This window comes from Lonchura striata, chromosome 9 (genome assembly GCF_046129695.1).
Source record: "Lonchura striata isolate bLonStr1 chromosome 9, bLonStr1.mat, whole genome shotgun sequence".
In the NCBI taxonomy this organism is placed as follows: Eukaryota; Metazoa; Chordata; class Aves; order Passeriformes; family Estrildidae; genus Lonchura; species Lonchura striata.
In genome coordinates this window covers 5,589,339-5,603,602 of record NC_134611.1, presented here as the reverse complement: position 1 = coordinate 5,603,602, position 14,264 = coordinate 5,589,339, and the positions used below count along the sequence as shown (strand labels likewise).

Sequence of the window (14,264 nt, the reverse complement as noted above, 5' to 3'; positions counted from 1 at the left end):
CGTGACAATCCGGAGGCGGAGCAGGGATGTGCGGGCACAGAAATCCGAGGAGGAAAAACATCAGCGTAAGCTGGAATATGAATTGAGCCTGAAAACAAAAGGTGGGAGGTCAAAAAAGCAGAGGAATGCGAGCCAAAATCCAGCTGGGATCAAAGGCTTGGCTTTCCCCGAGTGCCACCGGGGGAGCTGGGAGGGCGCAGGGGACACGGCCCCACCCTACAGCCCGACCTCAGCAGAAGGAAACGGCCTCAAATGGCACCCGCGGAGGCTCAGCTTGGAGATTTGGGAAGAATTCTTCATGGAAAGGGTTGGCCAGCCCTGGGTGGATGAGTCCCAGCCCCTGGAGGGATTTAAAATCCCTGTGGACATGGGGCAGACAGTGGTGGCCGTGGCAGTGCTGGGCATGGCTGGGCTCGGTGGTCATAGAGGACTTTTCCAGCCCAAATGATTCCATGATTCCAAATATTTGTTTTCAGCATCACTGAAGTGTTTGTCTGCCTGGTAGCCGTGGAAGTGCCCCAGGTGTGCCTGGATCAGCCCCACTCCCGGGGTTGCAAAGCTTGGACAAGTCACAGGCCCTGCTGAGTCCACCCAGCGGCATTCAGCATTCTCCAGGGGGAAAAAAAATCATCAAGGGGGAAAAAAACCAAAAAAACCCCAAAACAAACAAACAAAAAAAACCCCAAAAAACAAAGAAAAAACCAAAGAAACCCCCAAAACACCAAAAACTGCAAAAAAACCCCAACCCTCCCCAAAAAAACCAAAAACCAAAAACAAAAAACCACAAAAACAAAAAAAAAATCAATTAAAAAAAAAAAAACCAAAAAACCCCCCCAAAAAACAAAAAAAAAAACCCAAAAAACCCAAAACAAACAAACAAAAAAAAAACAAGGGGAAGAAAAAAAAAGAGCAAGGAAAAAAAGAATAAACAGAACCACCCAGTCAAGGGAAAGAAAAAAAAAATTAAGGGAAAAAAAATAAAAAACAACCCCAAAAAAGAAACCAAACACCCCCGCCGAGGTTTGCGCTGCAGACTCCAGATCCCAGTCCAGGCCACATTTTCGACGGTGTGCTATGTCTGCCTCCATCCCCATCCTTCCCCGAGTCTCCGTAATCCCAAAAATAACCCGGGAGCGGCACGCAGCTCGCGGGCAGCGGCGGCAGCAGCGCCGCACCGGGCCGGGAGCGGCCCCGCCGCCGGTGCCGGCGGAGAAGCGGCGAGCGGGACGCGGCCGCGCTCGGCCCCGCCGCCCGCAGCCCCCGGAGCCGCGGCATGCACGGCCCCGAGCAGCCAGGTAAGGAAAAACCCCCCGGAGCTGCTGGAAAAGCGGAGAGAAGGAGTGCGAGAAAATTGGGGGGTGTCGTGGAGGGCCCGTTTGTGCTGAGTAATTGGGGAAGGCACGCCGGTAGCCCGGGATGAGGGGAGAATTCCCGGCTTTCCAGCCCCTTATGTAATAGGGTAGAGGGAAGGGGTCGCACCCAAAATTGAGTGGTTTAAAAGGTGGGCCGGGCGGGCAAGGAGAGGAGCTGGGATTTGGGGATGTGCGCCTGGGCACGGAGTGTTGGGTACCTCCGGGCTAGGAGCGCGGACACCCCAAAATTGGGGGTGGCGCTTTTCGGGCTGCCTGAGAGCCCTGCGGCCGTATGGAATGAAAAAAGGGGATTTTTCCGGCTTAAAAGAATAACAACTGTAGCTTCTCTGCGGCCGGAGCCGGACCCGCTGCGGGAGGGGCACTGGCGGCGATGGCAGCGCTGCCATCCAGCGCTGATCCCGGCCTTTCCCTGCCAATCCAGCGGGAAGCTGACCTTCAACCCCCCCCTCTGCTATGCCGAGGCAGACACAGGGCTGCATTCCCTTTTAAAAAATCCTATTTCGGGCCAAAAAAATAGCTCAAGTCTGTAGTTAAATGCGGACATCGCTGCCTCGGCTTCGGCGCTGCCCCGGGCGGGCGCTCCGGGAGGGGACGGCGCTGCCGGGGCTCCCCACGGCTCCAGGTAGGTGTTTATCCCCCCACGGCTGGAGAACAGCCCATCATTCCCGTCTGGCTGCTGTGCTGGTGCCTCTCATTATCATAGTCTTGTTTTGGATACTGCCAGGGAGAGGAGGAGGAAGGAGGAGAGGGAGAAAGAGGACGAGGAGGAGGAGGAGGAGGGTGAGGAATGTTTTTTGGGCAAACCCTCAGCTCTGCAAACTCTCGACTTTATTCTCCCTCCGCGGCTGGACCAGGGCCTCCATCTTCTGCTATCCCTCCAAATGTGGATTTCTCTTAGTCATAGCCTTCCCTGAGAGGAGAGAGAGAAAAAAAAAAAATAAATAAAATAAATCCCACCAAAGCAGCGAACGGAGCGATTCCGGCTGCACAGGCGGCGTGACGGCAACACCGGTGCCTCTAAATTTAGCCAGCCGTGGCACAGCCGCCCGGTTCGCATCCCGGGAACGCTCCCGGCCGAGGGATGCAGCATTTTGGAGAGGCTGCAGCCCTTAAGGAGGCACCGGCTTTGTCCTTGAGCCGAGCTCTCGGATGTTGAATTGCTGACCCGACTAATCCCAGGCGCAGCCTAATCCCGCCTGGGAGCCGCAGGTTTGGGGCAGGATCCGCTCCAACCCCTCCTGCTTCGCTGGGAAAAGGTGCCGGGGTGGTTGGGAAAGCGGGGAAGAGCCTGGGAGCTGGAGGTTCAGGTTTTGGGCTGGGAGTTGGGAGTTTTGGGGTTTGGGTACGCGCCCGGCGCTGCTCAGGGGTTGGAATTCCCTTTGGGATGGGAGTTGGGATTGTCAGCACAATCCCAAATCCCTTGTGGCAAAGGATGCCACTCATCCGTGGCAAACATCCCCGTTTAAAGGGGTGGCTGCTCCTCTCCCAGAATCCCAAAATCATCCAGGTGGGAAAAGCCCTCTGAGATCATCGGGTCCAACCATTAATCCAGCTCTGCCCGAGCTCCAGGGATGTGAGGATGCTAAAAATCACCAGAGCTGCCCACAGCTCCCAGATTTTTGGGAACACAGCCTGGAAATTCCAGAATTCTGTGGATGTAGCAGGCAGAGATGCTGTAATTCCCCAAAAAATCGGATTATAGATGCTTCTTCAGGGGTGCATAAAGCAGCCATGGGAAACTCTCCAATTAAAACGCCATAAATAGGAATTTATTATTTATATTAAATTATAAATAATGGTTCCCACTAATAATTTGATTATGTTAATGTTTTTACAAGAGATTTAGTATTTTATTACAATTTTAAATATTATTATATACCAAACTAGAAACAGGATTTTGTGAGCTCTCACAGTCCCAAAAGTGGATGAGGCCTTGTCTGATGGATGCAAACAACATATGGATTTCTTTCTCTTGAATAACTCCTTGTCTTCAGCAGCCAGAAATCGTAAGGATGGAAATTTAGATCCCTGAATTAAGGCTGGCAAAGGGAGAGATGGAGAAATTGGGGGTGCAGGGCAAAATCAGGCAGGGAGACTGAGACCAGGGGCAGAATTTGCTCCAAATCCTCTGAAATGGGACTTTTGCCATGCAGGAAAATTTGAATTTATTCCCTTCATCAGACCATGATTGGAAGCAAAAAAGAAATTATCCTAAAAACAATTGGAATTCCTTTTCCAAGTGAGAGTTTTCATGGAAAACTTTGCAGGAAGAGCAGGCTGCTCTCGGCCAGCTGAGGTTTCTCTGATGTCTGTGAAGGGTGGGGTTCCCTGCTGGCATTCCTTTGCCACCCTGCCAGCTTTGGGAGGGTTTGGAATCCCCAGAGCCCCCAGGGAATTATTTCCGTGGCTCAGAGGTGGGTCAGCACGCTCCAGCTCTGTGCCCACGGGGTTTTCCATGGATTTGTGTCTTGGGGACATCCCAGGAGAGCATTTCCCAGTGGAGTGACCCTGAGGAACCCACCCAGTGCTGAAGGGGGGGTTTGTCACCTGTCCTGCTGGAAATGGACACCAGGAGAAGGGTGAGGGACAACCCCAGCCTGAACCCTGGGTGAGATGTCCCCAGGGATGTCCCCAGACTCAATTTTCATCCAGAGGCAAGGAATTCTGGAATGGTTTGGGCTGGAAGGGCTCAAAGCCCACCCAGTGCCACCCGTGCCATGGCAGGGACACCTCCCGCTGTGCCAGGCTGCTCTGGGCACCTGTGCCAGCTGGAATCTATTCCCACACCAAGCTGGGTGTTTGTGCCTTGAACAACACCCCAAAGCTCAGAGCAGCACATGGATTAGAAGCAGGATGTGGGAGAGAGCACCAGCAGCCCTGTGGGGTTTGTTGGAGGAACTCTTTGGAAATGATGCTCATTTATAAACCCAAACTGCCTCAGTCAGGACCTGTAAGTCACCACAAGCTGAGACAAATACCATTTTAGAATATTTTATATCAGCCAGAGGAGCAAACCTTTAATAATATTTTTCCTGTTAATTTGAGGTAAAAACCTAAATTCTGGCAGAAGGTCCAACCACATCAATGGGGTTGTGTTGTTTCTGACCAACTTTCCCATGCTACCAGACCCTTCTGCATCTTCCTGCTCCAGGTTTTTCTTAAATATCCACCCAGGAAAATCCATCCCAGTGAGGCCTGGAGTGAGAACACATCACTCCCCCTCAGGAAACCCTCACCCCATCCATCCTGAGGGAAGGGATGGCAGCCCCAGCTGTGATTTCCCTCTGTTTTCATGGAAAATCTGATTTCCCTGAGGGCTCAGAGCTACCTGAGACCACGACCTGACCATTCCCACCGAGTTCTCTGTTGCTGGGGCCTGACCCTGAGCTCAGCAGCTGCAGCTGATGCAACCCCACAACGACACTTGGTTGTATAATTTTCCTCCCTGTTTTCCCCACCAGCCATTTTCCAGTGCAGACAACACTCAGTTATCCAGATTTTCCTCAGGATTTAACCACTTACCTCACAGTGAATGGGAAATGATGAATAAACAGCAGTTAGGCCACAAAATATTTGATTTGTACCAAAATACCTGATGGTGAATGGCTGTGCAGCCTCTGATTTTCCAACATTTTGCAGGCTGGAGACTTCCTGAGCCAGCATTTCCTGTTTAATGGCCTCTTATAGATCCACTTCCCATCCCTTTCTCCTCTTCCTTTGTGAACCATGGACATTTTTAGCAGCTACAACAGCCCTTGGCAGGCAGCTCTGCAGCTCAGCACGGCTGAGGAGCCAGGCAAATCCTTGAACACTCCAAAACCAAGTCCTGAGCTGGGATGAGGAAATTTTGGATCATCCCCGACAGCTTTTTAACAAGACTGAAAGGCAAGAAATAACAGATGTGCTGACACAGCAGGGTGGTTAATGGGTGTGCTCTCCCAGGGAGGAAAGGATGGGGGGAAGGACAGTGAGAGTTGAATATTTGTCACATCCTGGCTCACCCTGAGTGTCCATCCTCAGAGGGAGAACTCCAGCTGCCAGCCAGGCCCCGAGAACTGGGCTGCCTTTCACTGCAGCAGAGGCTCAAGGCTTCCTCTGAAGGTTAAACCGAGTTTAGCATTAAAACCCAGCCCAAAACATCCCAGAACCTCCTTTGCTTTTTGTTAGAGATGAACGAGACAGGCAGAGCCACTTCGGAAGTTCCTGAACGTTGAGTGGGTTAAGGAGGGGTTGGATCATTTGATGCTCTTTCTCCAGCTGGATCCTCACAAACTATCCCAGATTTTCCCTGGATCATCACATCCCACCCTGGGAATGTGCTCGGCTGCCCAAGGAGCCACTGCTCCGAGGACAGCTCCTTGTCCAGGCAGGGACACCATTCCCTGATCCAGAGGGAGGAACCATGTGGCCATCCCTGACTGCACTGATTTATCCCAGCACAAGTCTGGAAATTGCTTGGAGATGGAATTCCTGGCTCTGGAGCCACATCCTGGGGTTGTCCTGCTGCCACATTCCCAGAGCAGCACAGGGGAGTGTCTTGGTTTGAACAGCCAGGTGTCTGCTGAGGAGGGCAGGAGCCTCCCCTGAAATGGAAAATGCAAACCCCTTCCCTCTGAATTGTTATGAATTTGAAATTAAGGGATTCTCAGGCAAAGATGTGGGAATAGGGATAACAGTTCTTTGTCAGGGAAATTAAAAATACAAATGCAAAAGTACAAAAAAAAGAAAACAAAGCAGTGCCAGAGCCAGAGCAGCCCTGTCCCCTGTGGGTCAGGGAGGTGGCTCAGCCCCATCCATGGTGGCTCAGCCCTCCTGCAGTGCCAGCTGTGCTTCTGCTGGAGCAGGATCTGCACAAGGGGGGAGTTTTCCTTGGAGCTCCAGGGCTGGGGGAGATGGATGGATGATGGATGGATGATGGATGGATGGATGGATGGGTGGGTGGATGGATGGATGATGGATGGATGGATGGATGGATGGATGGATGGATGGATGGATGGATGGATGATGGATGATGGATGGATGGATGGATGGATGGATCCATGGATGGATGATAGATGGATGGATGGATGGATGATGGATGGATGGATGGATGGATGGATGGATGGATGGATGATGGATGGATGATGGATGGATGGATGGATGATGGATGGATGATGGATGATGGATGGATGATGGATGGATGGATGGATGGATGGATGGATGGATGGATGGATGATGGATGGGTGGGTGGATGGATGGATGGATGGATGGATGGATGATGGATGGATGGATGGGTGGTGGGTGGATGGATGGAGGGATGGATGGATGGACAGATGGATGGATGGATGGATGATGGATGGATGGATGGATGGACAGATGGATGGATGGATGGATGATGGATGGATGGATGGATGGATAGATGGATGGATGGATGATGGATGGATGGATGGATGGATGGATGGATAGATGGATGGATGGATGATGGATGATGGGTGGGTGGGTGGATGGATGGAGCCCAGGTGAGAGGACAGGGAAGGCGATCCCTGTTCTGAGCTCACTGCTGGGGGTGTCCCTGCCCTGGGAGATGATCTCTGAGGTCCCTCCCAACACAAACCATTCCATGATCCTGTGGTTTTGTGGGCCTGGCCACAACTCCCCTGTGTGCAGGGGCAGTTCAGCATTCCCAGGTGAGAAACACCAGAACAAATGTTTTGTGTGGGGAGTTTTAAAGGTATTGCTCCAGGTATTCCATTAATTTTCAAGCTCTATTTGCAATTCTAACAGCACTCCCCAGTTTAATTGTCCTCCTGAAGAATTCCGGGTATAATAATTCACCTGAGCTCTTCGGCTGATGGGAGGAGAGGGGCAGAAAATGGAATTGCACCTCAGGACAGTTGGGGCTTGGTTACAGCAACAAAGAGAGACTTTACCCAGGAGAGGCTGCGACCCAGACAGAGAAAAACAGCCAGAGGTTGGCAAATCAATTTTCCCCAAGGTCAGGAATGGGGAGAGTTTGTATCTCTTGAGTCTTGAGCAACACAAAATCCTCTTTAGCACGTCCTTAACAGCTCCCCAGCCCTCCTGGCCCCTGCCAGCCTTGCCCCTCAGATCTCTCACCAGCCACTGCTCAATAAATGAATATTTCTGAGGGGTTCATTCCCTTTTTTTTTTCAGCTTTGAAAGTCATGTGCAATTCAAAGTTATTTGATTTTGGTTGGGTTTTTGTTTTTTTTTGGTGTTGTTGTTGTTATAGCATTTTTTATACTGTAATTCTCCAAAAACCAGAGAAACCACATGGCCCTGCTTTTAGCCCAACTTACACAGAGAAGGGAAGGAGAGGGAAACATTATTTTATATGTTCTTTTCAGCTAAACTTCCCACTGGAAGAGCGCAGCTTCACCTGAACCTCACAGGATTCCCTAACCCTTCAGTTCGTACAAGCAAGGGTGGGACTTGGAGGTTGTTTCCTTCTCCTGCTGTTCCCCAAAACCCCCTGGAGTGACTGCTCTGTCCCTTGGTGCTCTGCAGAACCCCCTTTTTCCAGCTGGAGCTCCAGGCTGTGGTGGTGATTACTCTGTGACCCCCCAAAACCTCGGGCAAGGAAAGGAATTAATAGCAGATTCAACAGGAGGAGCAATTTTTGGGTTTTTTTCCCCCAAAAAAGCTGAGGCAGACAGACCTTGGCTGCCCAGCAGTGAGAGAGTGGCTGCTGGATTATTTGAGAATATGGAATTTTGTCCAAGCTGAGGCTCTGGAGCTGATGGGTGGTGGGTTTTAGGCTCTGCAGGGTTTGTGTCCTGCCAGGTTTCTCCTCCACCTGTTTTGAAGTGTTTGGGCTTTACCTGAGCAAGCAAAACAAATGAAAATTCACCTCCACCCCCAGAAACTTCCCAGGAATTGTTTTATCCTAGACTGACCAGGAGAGGCTGACAGATGTGATCCCTAGTAAAGATTGTGGAATCCTGGAATGGCTTGGGTTGGAAAGAACCTTCAAAACCACCTTGTTCCAACTCTCTGCCAAGGGCAGGGACACCTCCCACTAGCCCAGGTTGCTCAGAATGCACAAAATGCCACAGAAAATGTGTTTATTTTTAATTTTCTTAACGTACTGCTTGTGGGTGCCAAGAGGGAGGGGCCCTTCCCTGCTGGCCAGTGTTGCAATCCATGAATTGCTCCACACAGACCAAAGTATGGAGGGGGTAGAAAACACAACCCCAACCTGGAGTTCAAGTTGTTCCTGCTGCTGACAGGGAGCTGCTCATGTCAGGTCAGCTCATTTTTTTGTTTGCTGCTTGTAAATCTGCCGGGTTTTTTTCTGGGGAGATTCTGGGTCACGGATGTACCTTGTCTGTGCCATGAAATCTCAGGGGTTACATAAACAATAGCACATGACAAGGTAGGGCTGCACCAGATGTCTGCTGCCCCAGAGGAAATTTCAGCCAGGAAATCTCAGCCAGGTGCCAGTGACACCTCAAGGTTCGGCTGTTGCTACACAAGTGATTGGAAGCAGAGAATCCCAGAATTATTTGGGTTGGAACCTGAAGTTCATCCAGGCCCACCCCTTGCCACGGCATGGACACCTTCGCCCATCTCAGGTGGCTCCAAGCCCTGTCCAGCCTGGCCTTGCTTATTGATGTCACTGCTTTAGAAACAAAGCTGGGCTAATTTCTGAGCAGAGAAATTCCCTTTCTGCCAGAGATCAAAGGCATGCTCGTAGGGCTTCCTTTTGCCTTTAGTTTTCCCTAAATCACAAAGAAATCCACTTAGAAGAGTTTAATAGTGCTCATTTCCTTTGGAGCATCCCTGGGTTCCTCTGATCTGTGCAAAATGAAATTACGGTGCACAAGGCCTGGCTGAAAACTGCATCTGAGCAAGGCACAGCTCATCACTCGCTCAGGGCCACGCTCTGCTCGGTCCCGAGTCTGTTTTCATGGGAACAGCTAAAAATAGATGGGTGACAACAACAAAAACGGCTTCAGCAGCCGGTGGCACCGCGGGGAGCCAGAGGCAGCGGTGGCACAAGCCAGGGTTGGGGATGTTGGTGCCTCTTCCCACCGGGATCACTGCTGGGGCACCTCTGCTTCCCTGCCCACGCCCAGCTGTGGCCCAGGGGTGCTCCTCGGGATTTTGGGGCAGAGGTGCTGTGCCACCCCTGGCGCTGCAGGCTGCAGAGCGGGCAGTGCCAGCGGGCAGTGCCCTCGGCAGGAACGCACCTGCAGGTGCTTGTATTGGGGATCAGGGGTACAGCCCCAAATCTGACTCCTACATGGCTTTTGAGCTGAACGTATTTTATATTCTATGCTTATATAACTTACATATTAATTATTTAACTTATATTGTTCTATTGTATACATTGGCTTTATTCAAGCATGAGTTTCTCCTGATCTTTCTTAGATCAGTTCCTCACGATTATTCCTACAATTAAACAGCAACTATATTTAATTACTAAACAACCATCCCATCTAACATGTCTATTATATATCTATACCTACATCTAACACATCAATTATATCATTTATATATGATACACAGGTGCAGTTTTAACAAGTACAAGCCTTACTTACGCTTTCTCAACGCATTTCTCCCAGGGCCTACCAAGCTTAATTTTCCCTCTAACCCTAAACCCGCATGATTTTAGAACAGTTTCGCTATCGGGGTGAGGCGAGAAGGCAGGGCCAGGGGCCGGAGGAGGGCACGCCGCGGAGGCAGCGCCGGGGAGCGCGGAGCGGCGGCAGCAGCAGCGCGATGCTCCGTCCTCCCCGCCCGCTTCCGGCGGCTGCGGGGCGGCGGCCGCGCTCCGGGCCCTCCCTTCCCCTCCCTTCCCCTCCCTTCCCCTCCTTTCCCCTCCCTTCCCCTCCCCTCGGGGCGGCCGGAGCGCTCGCCGTGCCCTCCCTCCGTCCCTCCATCCCTCCCCGTCCCCTGCCCGCCGGAGCCGCTCGCCCGCCCGGCTCGCCCATGAGCCTGCTGGGGAGCTACCGCAAGAAGCCGGGCGGTGACGGCTATGAATCCCTGCAGCTGGTGGACAGCGGCGCTGAGGGGCCGGGCCGGAGCCCCGGGCGGCAGCGGCAGCAGCAGCAGCAGCAGCAGCAGCAGCGGCAGCAGCGGCAGCAGCAGCAGCGGCAGCAGCAGCAGCAGCAGCAGCAGCAGCAGCAGCAGCAGCAGCAGCAGCAGCAGCAGCAGCAGCAGCGGCAGCAGCAGCAGCGGCAGCAGCAGCAGCGGCAGCAGCAGCAGCAGCAGCAGCAGCAGCAGCAGCGGCAGCAGCAGCAGCAGCAGCGGCAGCAGCAGCGGCAGCAGCAGCAGCAGCAGCCCGGCGGCAGCACCATGGACAGCTCAGGTACGGCGGGGACAATAGCGGCCCTTTGTCCGGGCGCGCCGGGATGGAGGGAGAAAGGCTCGGGGTCATCCCCAGCTCCGGGAGATGGAGCAGGGGGGAAATGGATGGAGCGCTCTGGGGTCTTTCCCCCCCGCGGCGGGATGAATTCCCATCATTGTCCTCAGTTTTTTGGGTTTTTGGTTTTTTTTTTCCCCCTGCCCCCATCCCCCTAAAAGGCACTCATCAAAGTGAGTTGGATTAATTCTGATGGATGATGTGCGGCGTGCACCATTTTTTTTTGTTGTTGTTTGTTTTAATCAGGGAGTAAGGGAGCAGATGGTCTTTATGGCCGGTAATGGGATAGAGAGATCTTCACCTCGAAAGGTTCCAATTTGCCTGGCTAACCAGGAATGGGGAGAGTGGCCATGCTTTGGAGGGACCCCTCTGGTTCTGGCTCTTTACCTGTGCCCACCCCCAGGAGCATCCACAGCCTTTGCAGGAACTTGTGGAGCTCAGAGTGGTGCAGGGAAACACCCTGGGTGTTTGGGAGGGACCCCGTTCATGGTCACCTGTTTTAGGGTGGTCTTACAGCACAGAATCACAGAATCATGGAATGGCTTGGGTTGGAAATCTCATCCCATTCCAATCATGGGATGGTTTGGGTTGGAAATCTCATCCCATTCCAAACCCCTGCCATGGCAGGGACACCTCCCACTGTCCCAGGCTGCTCCAGCCTGGCCTTGGGCACTGCCAGGGATCCAGGGGCAGCCACAGCTGCTCTGGGCACCTGTGCCAGGGCCTGCCACCCTTCCAGGGAACAATTCCTTCTGCAAGTCTGACCCAAATTTCCCCTTTTTCAGTTTGAACCCTTTACTCCTTGGCCAGCCCTGTAATTCCCAAGGAAAACACCTGCACTGTTCCATGAAGGACAGGGCTGGGCCACAGGCACCCCACAAGCACTTCAGATACAGCATTTTTCTTAACCTGGAAACCTCTTTTTGAGGGGAAAAAAACTCTAATGAGCCATGGCTGGGCTTGGGCAGGGAGAGCCTTATCCTTGATTTTTCCTCCCATTTTTTCTGATGTAACAAGAATCGTAAAATCCCAGAATGGTTTGGGTTAAAGAGACCTTAAAGTGCCACCCCTGCCACGGGCAGGGACACCTCCCACTGCCCCAGGTTGCTCCAGCCCTGTCCCACCTCCTTGAACACTTCCAGTCATGTTTTCCTCTTCCCCTCTGCCACCTGAATTTGCTTCCAAGTCTTCTTTTAGGCTGCCGTTTGTTTTTCTATAACTTACTTTGCTCCCAAACTTCAGAAACATCTCTGAATTTGCTGCTGCAACATCTCTGCTGCAATTGCTCATAATCACAGGCTGTGCCAGCAGCTCCTTACTCACAGTGGGCTGCTGTGTTAGAGTCATTTGGGTCCTTGCAGCTGCTGGGATGGTGAGATGCTGCAGGCAGGTTAATATCTATCATCAAGGACATTACCCGGATGAATTTCCTGCAGGGCAGGGACCAGAGGCAGAGGGGTAGTGGGAGGTGGTGGTGGCATCCAGGCAGGTGTGGATCTGTACTAGGAATCACATCTCCAGCCTCATCCTGGCCTATAATTTGAGTGCAGCTCAATTTGGTTCTCTGCTTTTGCTGAGCAAAAAAAAAATAATAATAATAGTAAAAAAACCAACCAAAAACCCCCTGTTCATGGACAGGCAGACAATGCCTTTATTTACAGGTTTTCTGCAATATTCAGCCATTTCCACTCTGCAGCTACTCTGATTCTAGCCCAGAGCATTAAATTGTATTAATGGCCTCTACCAGTTTCCAGGATGTTCTTCCCAAACACATGGGCTGGATCAAGGGCTGGCTCTGGGATTTGGGAGCTGAATTTTAAGGGATTTGTCTCAGCTAGAGTTTTCTTCTTTCAGTTCACTCTCTCTGCCTCAATTTTACAGGTGCTTTGAACAATACACCTGGCACTTGATCAGCAAAAAACCTCACATCTTAATGTGGCCCTTGAATTCTATTTATAGGATAAATATTTTTTAATAACCTTTTTATTTAATAAGGACTTTTTGGTGGTTGTTCCCAAACAAAATTTTAAATTTTTTGTGTTGAGTGTGATGCTCTGTTCCAAACCCAAACTCCACACTTGTATCTCTCCTGTTCATCTGAGCACTTCAGGCTGATAAATTCCTAATTTCTCCCAGCTCACTGCAAAGCCATTTTTCTTTGCCAACTATGAAATTACAACAGCTTAAAGAACCAAATCCACCCCTCAGGTGTGCTTGTGATTCCGAGTGATTTGCTGATTGAAGCTGCTCCTGAATTGGGGGAGATGATTTATCTTTCATGCAGGCTGCAGGTGGATAACTGGGGACAAGGATTAGGGAGCACTGGAAGACACAGACAGGAAAATGAGGTGGTTGGGATTTTGGCTTAATAGGAGCAAGAGAAAAACACCACCCACCTTCTGTGCATTTTTTTTTTTTTTTTTAGTAGAGAAAATATTGGTATTATAAATATTTCAGTCTCCTCCCAATGATGCCAAAGTTGAAACTCCCAAGGTGGGCAGTGGTTGAGTACAATTCAATTGGGAAAAGAGATCTGAATTCCTCAGGAAGGAGAAGGGTGGGGTAAAATCAATCTCAGGGAAAATAATGTGCTCTGGGTTTTGGTGGGACAGGGGGATCTCTTGTCATGGAATTCAGTGTCAGACCCTGAAGGTGAAATCCTCGAGGTGCCCTGGCCATATGTTGTCCATTTTTCTTTTTTTCCCCTGATTTTCAGTGCTGGTTTCCTGTGGGGCAGAGCAGCTGCTGTTTGCAGTGGAGGAGGGGAACGGTCTGGGTGGAGAACCCAGTGCCACCAGTGATGGGGGACACTGGGACACTGGTTTGTCTGGCTGGCAGGGTGCTTGCACAGCTGAACAGACAACCATGGAATCATTACCTCTGGAAAAGTTCTCTCAGGTCATCGAGTCCAGCCACGCCAAGGCCAGCACTGTCCCATGTCCCCAAGTGCCACATCCACATGGGTTTTAAATCCCTCCAGGATGGGGACTCCAACCCTCCCTGGGCAGCTGTGCCAGGGATAGAAAACCCATTCTGGGAAGAAATTTTCCCCAAATATCCAATCCAAACCTCTCTTGGCCCAGTCTGGGGCTGTTCCCTCTCCTTCTGTCCCTGTTCCTGGGAGCAGATCCCAAACCTCTCCTGGCAGGAGCTGTGCAGAGCCACAAGGGCCCTGAGCCTCCTTTGCTCTAGGCTGAGCCCCTCAGCTCCCTCAGGGATCCTCCAGCCCCTCCCCAGCTCCCTCAGCCTCTCCTGGTTCTCCAGCCCCTCTCCCAACCCTTTTCCCACCCTGGACATGCTCCAGCCCTTCCATGTCCTTGTCCTGAGGGGTCCAAAAGTGCCCCCAGGAGAGGGGGACTGGGACAGGCAGTGCCCTGCTCCTGCTGCCACAGCTCTGACTTCATTTCCAACGATGTTAAAAAGCTGGACAATCAAACCTTTCTCTCCTTTCCCCTCACATTGGATTTCTTCTGCACCCGGGCATGGGAAAATATCCTTTGCTCTGTGGAATATTTGTGTGTGGG

General features: G+C 51.6%; 1 protein-coding gene across 2 annotated transcripts in view; it reads left to right on the top strand.

Moving 5' to 3' along the window:
- The first annotated feature begins 1,189 nt into the window (after positions 1-1,189).
- The window catches only part of DNAJC6 (DnaJ heat shock protein family (Hsp40) member C6), a 43,918-nt gene continuing 30,843 nt past the window's right edge, over positions 1,190-14,264 (top strand). Inside the window, exons 1-2 of one of the 2 annotated variants that reach the window (XM_077785309.1) lie at positions 1,190-1,295; positions 10,368-10,686. In XM_077785309.1, coding sequence (XP_077641435.1) covers positions 10,674-10,686 — 13 coding nt within the window. In that variant the 5' untranslated portion in view covers positions 1,190-1,295; positions 10,368-10,673. Of the gene's footprint in view, positions 1,296-10,292; positions 10,687-14,264 lie in introns of those variants that run through there. The other variant, XM_021535576.3, reaches the window with a different exon arrangement.